The sequence below is a fragment of the Buceros rhinoceros genome, unplaced genomic scaffold, assembly GCF_000710305.1.
Source record: "Buceros rhinoceros silvestris isolate BGI_N320 unplaced genomic scaffold, ASM71030v1 scaffold23023, whole genome shotgun sequence".
NCBI lineage: Eukaryota > Metazoa > Chordata > Aves > Bucerotiformes > Bucerotidae > Buceros > Buceros rhinoceros.
Genome location: NW_010405665.1, coordinates 1 through 8,669, shown reverse-complemented (window position 1 = coordinate 8,669; position 8,669 = coordinate 1). Strand labels below are relative to the sequence as shown.

At 46.6% G+C, this 8,669-nt stretch overlaps 1 protein-coding gene across 1 annotated transcript; it reads left to right on the top strand.

Annotated features, from left to right (window-relative positions):
* Window positions 1–4,357: 4,357 nt before the first annotated feature.
* LOC104491411 (alpha-2-macroglobulin-like) lies at window positions 4,358–8,459 on the top strand (the record flags this gene model as incomplete). The annotated part of the gene is made up of 4 exons (XM_010133828.1): window positions 4,358–4,481; window positions 6,135–6,318; window positions 7,367–7,526; window positions 8,407–8,459. Coding segments are annotated over exons 1-4 (486 nt in total), but the record flags the coding sequence as incomplete, so codon positions are not given.
* Window positions 8,460–8,669: the final 210 nt, after the last annotated feature.

Here is an 8,669-nt window from a genome sequence, read left to right as displayed (position 1 = left end):
GGGGGGGGTGGGGTGTCCCATCCTTGGAGATATTCATAAGCTGTCTGGACAACGTCCTGGGCAACTGGTTACAGGTGGCCCTGCTTGAGCAGGGCTGTTGGACCTGATGTCATCGGGAGGCCCCTTCCAGTCTCAACCCTCTCTGATTCTGTGAGAGATCTGCTAAAAGTAAGGACAAGGAAAGCACTTTGCGTAGAAGGAGGTGGGTGTGTAAGAAGGACAGGTCTGAGGTGATGAGTTTGAGGAGACAAGTGTGGAGGAGAGACAGAAATCAAGAGAAAATGAAAGTAAAGCATGAAAAAAATGAAAGACAGCATGGTGCATGGCAGGGAAGGGCTAGGGAGAAACTAACTGACCCAAGCACTGGAGGTTTCGTCTGAAAATGCTAGGTCAGGGGTTCACAAGGAGGTTTACAAGTAAGTTGGAAGTGATTGTTATTGAGATTGATGCTGCTGTGCCACATGTACAAACAACCATGAAATCACAGGGAAAACAGAAACAAGGTCTTGTTTCCAAAAAGAAAATTGCTGTTTTCCCTCAGCAATTTTCTTTTCAAATAATTGAAATTGTCCTTGCATCACCTGGTTGAAAGAAGCAGCTTAATGCAGTTTTGAGCAATCCACTTGCAGTGCGACAGCAGATTCCTCACACTGCCGTTTACAGGATGTCTTCAGATCCCGTAATTGCAGATCCATGGCTTGGCATTCATAGAGGATGTAACACATGAAGGAGTCAGGGCAGATGAAGACAAAAACATGGACCTTAGCACACTCAGCTAAGTGGCTGTCTGATGATCCTCACACAGAGTCCACTGAGCTGACGGGATTAAGGCGGGGTGTTCCATGCAAGGGTATGTCTGCTCTTTAGTAACCAGGCCTGCAACAGTCAGAGTGGGGGAACCGCGAGAAACCCAGAGTATTTTAAGGAGGAAAACAGGAGCTAAAAACTCTTGAGTTTTCATTTCAGAATGGGTGAGTCATTTTGTCCGTGCCAGAGACCATTCAACTATCAAAAGAAGATGCTGTCCATGACGCCTAGAAAGTTGCCAGGCCCTACGAAATAATACTGGAGACTTTGCCTGCTTTGTCAAAATGGTGGTAGCATCTATAGAAGGAAATCTAACAGTTTCTTTACCAGAGAACCGCAGTGAAGAAACAGCTTCTTATGGTATCGTGATGTGTGTAGGTGAGGCAAGCATGCCTCTGAGCTTTACCTTGTGATTTGTGCAACAGCTTTGCCTCTCCTACTCCTAGCGTTTTACAGTACAGCACATACTAGATTATTTTAATTTTTAGCCCTGCAAACATGGCCTCTCAATCTCATCCCAAAGAAATGCTCAGGAAATTTGAAGTAAATAAATAAATAGGTCACCTCAAAAGTTGACTGTTCTTTGAAAAGAAGGGATTTTCAGCTGCAGACAGTACGTTTAACAATGCACATGGCTCCTCTCCAGGTTCACGTTTTTGCAGTAATAGAGGGATTTGAAGCAAGTGTATTGATTTTCTTGAAGAGCAGTTGAACTGCTTTGGCAGAGCTTGTAATCTGCTGTCTACAGCATGTTGATATCGCTGATTGAGATAGATATACTAATTTTCTTGGAAGTTCTTTTTGGATGAGCTCTTTAAGCAGCAGTGAAAGAATACTGGAGGAGCATAGCTAGCAGATAGAGGTAAGTGGCAATCATCATTCTGAGGCTACACTTGGACTCTGTCTCGTTTGCTGATTCCCAGTTCAAGAGGAATATGGAGAAACTGGAGAGGGTCCAATGGAGGACTACCAAACTGGTCAGAGTATGGAGCACGTGACCCACATGGAGTGATAAGGAGAGCTGGGCTTGTTTGACCAAGAGGAGGTTGGGGTGATTAAACAGCTGCCTACAAATACTTGAAAAGCAGCTACAAGAATGTTGGAACATGACCTTCCTTGGTAGGGTCAGAAGATATAACACAGGGCAATGACTGCAGCTGCAGCTTGAGGAGTTCAGATTGGACATGAGGAAAGACATCTTCACCAGAGATTAGTGCAGCTTGGGAACAGATCACTAGAGAAATGGTAAGTTCTCCATCCTTGGAAGTCTTCAAGGTTTGACTTGACAAAGTCATAGCTGACGGTGCCAGCAGCAGTCCTGCTTTAAGTGAAAGGATGGACTAGGTAACTCCCGGAGCTCCCTTCCGACCAGCACTCCTGTGATGCTATGGATGAATGCAGCGGGATTTTTGATTCAGATTCAGGATACTTAATGGGCTTTTTGCACAACTGGGGCACCTGTCCCTTTGATCTATGCCCAATGACAGAACTTCAGATTCACTGACAGAAATCCAGGAAAGACAATATTAAAACACACTCTCCTCAGGAATAGGCCAACACTTTGCAGGAGTTTTCCTGAGGACCTTAGCATTAATCACTCAAAATCTAGCCAAAAAGCTCCAGAAAGCCTGTTTGCCTTCACAGTTGTCCTCAGAGCAGGCGAAGATGGCAGGAGAGAGATGAAAAACTAACTGCCACTGCCTTGTCTCTGCCCCCACCTACAAACTGCATGGGACATGCAGAGACCCTTGAAATCAGGCTGCTGAGGGCCACGTGGCTAATTGGGAATGGGATGGAGGCCAAGCAACTTGAGGCCAGATTTTAAAAGGCAGCTCGGTACATGTTTGTGTTCATTGGTACCTGCTGGGATTATCGAGTCTTTAAAATCTTGCTCCCGTCAATGGACTGAAAACATTTCTCTTCAGTTTTTGTCTACACAGCACATTTCTGACCAAGGTCTTGATGATCGGGAGCTGGCTTGTGAGCAGTGTGAACTGCTTGGCTATTTGCCAGAAAGGGTAGCCCTAGCTTCCTGTGCTGCGTGCAGTTCTGCACCTCTTTCCTGTCAGGTTCATGTTTGATCAGTCCAGCTCCCAACCCGTTCAAGCCAACGTACATGCAATCTTCAAAAAGGCTTTGACCACCCTATGTACAATCCTCTTCTCTGTGGCTAAGGCAGATCTTCCTGGGTTGCATTTCTTTTGGGGAAGGCAGAGCAACCTTTAGGCATCAGATGGAGAAGGCAGAGCACAACCCTGGGGTGTATTTTGAGCAGTCCGCAAGGAAATTGGACATGCGCTACTATCCCCCCCCTCTACCATGCAGATCACACTGTAGGGCAGAATGATGCAGTGTAACAAAGGTTTGTTATCTCCTTGCACTTGGATTTCTTAACTCCAAAGTTCCTGAGCTACCAAACTTGTGATGATGATGGGGACGGACAAACAGATAGTCATTTTATCCTGCACCTTGTTTAATCCCAAAATTATGCTTTATGTCCTCTAACACAGGTCTCCATTCTTTGGAGTCTGGGTTAGGACTACACGTAAGACAGGTATTCTACTTCCACTTGCAAGGGTAATAATTAACAGAGCTATTGATCCTCCTGCTGCAATCCACATTAAAGACAACGGTCAAAAAGAAATTTCCCTCTGTTTTGCCCATCACAGTGCTTTACACGGATTTTCATACAATGAAACCAAGACAGGCTTCACCAAACAGCAATAATTTGATTTAGATGTGCCAGTAATTGACCTGGAACAAGAACTACTACAGGGAAAGCAAGACCCAGGCCACATCTGTTCTGCTGTGTGAGGGTAACTGCTGCTCTGGGGAACTGGTTAATGTGTTACATGCTGTTAATGGGTCAAAATTTTGGCAGCTTCCCGTCATGTCACTGTCCCTGTTTCTATCAGGGTGAAGGACAGATTATCTTAGACTACTTGATTGTCTCTCTGGCCCCTTTTCCTGGTATTAGCCCTGGCATTGCCAGGATTGGAGAGGACAAGGGATCAGGGTGGGAGGAGGGGGAAGGTTTTCAGAGTTTACATTCCCTGTTTTCAGCTCCTTCCTGTAAGTGGGGGTTAGGTACACCCACTCTTGTTCCCCAAACCCTAGCCCAATTTCCTACTCCCAGTTTGAAAGAGATCAAACTACTCCTGCCCCTCCAGCAGCCTCCGTGACCAGCACTGTGGTCAGGTCCATACAGGGAGCACTACAAGAAATGGAGGCTTTCCCCGTAACCTCTGCTATTAGCCCTTCTCTTCTTTAGCTGCCACATTTCCTCCTCTGTTGCCTGCTTCCCTTCCCCAAAAGAGAGATAGCTCCAGCCTGCTGGGCACCCTCCCCTTCCTTTCCCCCCAGCACTTGGCCTTCTGCCCAGACAGAGAGCTGCTAGTTCCTCCTCCTCCTCACCGCCTCTCGCCGTTTCCGGATGGGTCCTGGCCTCCAGCCCTTATCTCCTCCAGCCTCTGTTTGCAGAAGAGCGTATAAAGGAGTTCACTCAGAGAGCAGAGGGGGAGTACAAGCAGCACCGGACCAGGCTGGGTGTCTGCTTGACTCACTCCTCACGTCCCGCTCTGCACCATGGGGAAGGACAGGCTGCTCAGCAAACCAAGTATCTTCTTCCTTCTCTTCTTCTTCCTTCCTGGAGACAGCTCGCCCACCACAGAGCCGTAAGCTATGCAGGGGGTTCTCTGGGTGGTATTTCTGTATCTGTTTGCTTCATCTTCTGCCTACTTTCTTTTACCCAGGAATAAAGGCGACGGGGCTGGGTAAAGTGTATTCTACCAAGAGCAATTCTAGTGCTTCAGGGGGACACAAAACAGTCTGTGAAACTGAGATATCGGTAAAACTTCAGGAAAAAAAAAAAAAAGGAAGACGAGGGAGAAAGGTCTATGAGAATAGTTTTAGCTGCTTCAGTGAATTGACAGGATTTCAACAAAATGTTCTGCACAAAATTGCTTCTTTTGAAAGGCAACTGTTTACACAGTCAGTTTTTCTTAAGAGACAGACTTCTTTTGAAAAGGCAATGAAAGGTTTCATTTTGGATTGGCCCCCCTACTCCCGGGTTGAAATGCCCAGGAGATGGAAGTGGTTTTTTTGAGTGACAATGAGAAAAAGAAAGGAACAAATAACAGACCTGGGAAGACTAGAAATGGCTTTATTTTTTAGTTCACAGTTTTCACCTCAGCCAGTGGAATGGAAATTCCCTTCTCACCCGGAGTTATGTGGCACTGTAAGACTGTGACCGTTAAGGTGTGTGAGAGTATGATGTGCTGCATCCCTTCTTCACCCCCTTTTGCCCTGTTTGTATGGGAAGGGGGTGTGTTGCGTGCACATGCATACATGCGTGGTAGGAGGAGCACACGACGGGCCCTGACATCCCAGAGGCCTTCTCCTTTGGCTTTTTGGCAATGTCTTTTCCTCCCCAGCAAACCAAGGCTGTGCTGTAGTGCTTTCGTCAAACGCAGGGTAAGCAGGCAGCAGGGTGGAGACCTGAGGGGCCAGGACTTTCTCCCTGCAGACCAACGGATGGACATAAAGGTGTCAGCACCTCCCCTACCGCTGAGGAGGATGCCCTGCCTTACTACTGAGGTGTCGAGGGCTCTTCTCTCAGGTGCTCACAGCTCTGGGGTTGCTTGTCAGAAGCCAGCCCTCGCCCACCCGAAAGAGAGCCCTGTTGCCGTTCGGCGGCTTGGACTGACCCCCCGGGTCAGTGCTGGTGAAGACTTTCTTCAGTGCTGGGCACCGGGACGCCGCCGGCGAGCGGCTCTGCTGGGAGGGAGGCTGCGCAGGGCTGAGCAGGGACACTCCGCTCGGGGCTTGCTCTCGGAAAACCCGAAATTCGCTCCCGTCTTTTTGGTTAAGATCTGGCACCACGCTGTGGCAGTTTTGGGTCCCTGCAAGGAAAGAGAGTGGTGCTACAGGCGGTTTGCAGCGTGTACAGGCACTTATTCACTGGGTACCGGCTCTGGTGTGGCTCCTGAATCCTACTAACAGCATCTAGCAAAGGTGACAGCGGACTTTTCCCCACTGGAGTTATTCGGTCCCAGGAGGAAGTGCTGCTGTTGTGCCAGAACCTGGTAAACATGTCTCTTCCAGACATTTGCGTTGAGGATTTCCTGAGGTATTTCACCTCTGAGACCAGGCTCTCTGCTCTCTCCTGCTGTTACAGACATGATGGAAATGTTGTTACACTCCTAGAAAATACACCTCTCTTCCTGTACAGTGAAGGCTGTAGTCACCAGACTGGTTTATTTGTTCTTTCTGTACAGCTCCTTCTACCTGTTCCTGCTCCTCTGACCTGTCCTTCTCCCTGTTCCTAGGCAGTATATGGTGCTACTGCCCTTTCTGATACAAACTGATTCTCCTGAGAAAGTCTGTGTTCAGCTGACCCACCTGAATGAGTCTGTGACGCTGAGTGCCACGCTCGAGTATCAAGGGGAAAACAGGAGCTTGATTGATGACGTGGTGTCAGAGAAGGATGTGTTCACCTGCATCCCTTTCTCCGTGAGTATCTCATCCGTGTGGGATGATCCCTTGTGCCAGGGATAAACTATAATGCCACCGAGTAGTACTGAGCAGAGGAATACTGCATAGGTATTCCTTCCCTCTTGGCCAAAGGTATGTTCATGTCCATCCTCAAGAACCTCTCAGTGCTGAAACCTCCTTAGCGTGCTGCCTGAATGGGAAACATTGAATCCCGGAAAGCCAGCCCCTCTCTAGGACAGGCTGGGAGAAAGAAGTGGGTTTAGTACTGACATTTCTGATAACTGTTTGGTGAAGACTTTCTTCAAATGGCTCTCCACATATCCTTCAACAGTCACAGAGTGCCTTCAAACTGGGTTAGAGCTTTTAGACCTCACATACTTTTTGCCTTGTGGATATAGTACACTGAATTAGTATAAGAATATAGATCTGTGATCGCCTGTGTCTGAAAAAGAGAGCGAAGCAGGAAATTCATAGCCTAATGTAATTGATAGCTCCAAGGACTATAAAAAGTTTTAGACAATTAAGAAAGTTGGTGATCGGGCTCAGAGCATAGATTACATCTTTGGCCTGAAGGCAAAAGAACTGACTTCCAAGACACTGAACAGGTTGGCATCCATGTCTGTGTTTGTCAGATACAGGCTGCAGGTTGAATTTTGTCGCTTGGAGAGAGATGTATAGAGATCTGACATGTCTAGCTTTGAAAAGGAAAAGTTCTGCAAGGGCTAGGGACATTATCTGAAAGAGAAGATTATTCCATTGTCCCTGTGAGTGTCAAGAGGAAAAAGACAGAAAGGTTTTGGTCAGGGCAGTGGCAATTTCTTAAAACTGAGTGGCAGAGCTGGGAGTTCCTTTGCTGCACAATGCTTGCACAGTCACTGCACAACAGTAGGAATGAGTAGGAGTATGAGTCAAGTAAAGATCAGTCTCTTGTTCCTGATTTATAGTTCCACTCACCTCTGTGTTGGGTCCATCAGCATTATATTAGATCTCTTATTTCATGAAGCTCAGTTCAGTTCAAGCAGCCTTTAAAGGTGGTCCGTAACATAGTTGCCTTCTTACTCCCCAGCTTCCAAAACCAAGTAGCCAGTCACCAGTCACATTTATCACTGTGACGGTCAAGGGGGCGACACTGCAGTTCAGGAGCCGCAAATCAGTGCTGGTCAAGAATTCTGAGAGCTTGGTCTTCATGCAGACGGACAAACCCATCTACAAGCCTGGACAGACAGGTACCAGGGAAGGGGTGGAGATTTCTGTTTGAAGCAAAAATTTGTGCTGAAACTGTTGGACTGTGCTGGCCAGATGTCAACAGCTTTCAGTGGGGGTCAGAACTGCAACCTCGTGGCTGAAGCTTATGTTTTTAATGTTCCATGTGGCAACAATTTGGGGAACCTTCAGATACGTGCATGTGTTTGAGGCACCTGCATGCACTCCCTCTGTCACATGGGGCTCTGTTGTTGTGGTCTGTGCAGTTAGGGTCTGCATTAAAATTGGAGAAAGACTGGATATTTGTCCTGTAGAGAACAGGACCAAGATTCAGACCAAGTCATGAAATAGCTTTCAAAGCAGCAGCTGATTTTGCTCAACGAAGACAGAGAGAACTATATAAGCCATTTATTTCTTCTGGGCCGTTGATCTCCTGAATTGGCCTGGACAGAAATGAATGTCTGAAAAGAGCCACTGAATTCTCTGTCCATTCAGAGCCAAAACAAACTTACAGCCAAGTGCTGAAATAATTTGCTTGTATTCATCCTTCCTAAGAAGTCAGTCTAATTATAGCAAAATTAGAAGACGCGTGTGAATTCCAGTATAAAAGTGTCCTTATAAAGTAGACAGACACAACTTAAATTTAACTTTGATCCTGATTAATGAGATTCTGATGCCCATGATCAACAAGATGTTCACACTGCCATGGATTTGCTCTTAACATCCCCTTACTCATGTAATTTCTTACATGGGTAATCTTCTAGCATGACTTAGCTTTCTAGTGAATGAAATCTCTTTAGAAGAGAACAGCTCTGTTCTCTGTTGTACCATTTGTTTTCACAACTGATGTTTTCTTGTTGGTGACTGCACTGTGGAACTTTACTGTCTGCTTTTCTCCATCAGTCCTGTTCAGAATTGTTTCTCTGGATAATAACTTCCATCCCTTGGATGAAGTGGTAAGTATGACACTTTTCTTCCCACTAGTTATTTGGCCTTAAGTCACCTGGTTGGGAAAGGGAGCAAAGAAGTGTCTTTTGGGAAGAGCTCTCAGTATGCCGAGATAGAGCGTTGTGCAGTTCCTGGGTTACCTCAGATCTTGTTAACAGGATCTGTTCTTCAGGTTTCTGCATAAGGCTGCCTTCTGCTTTCTCGGAAAGGTTTGACAA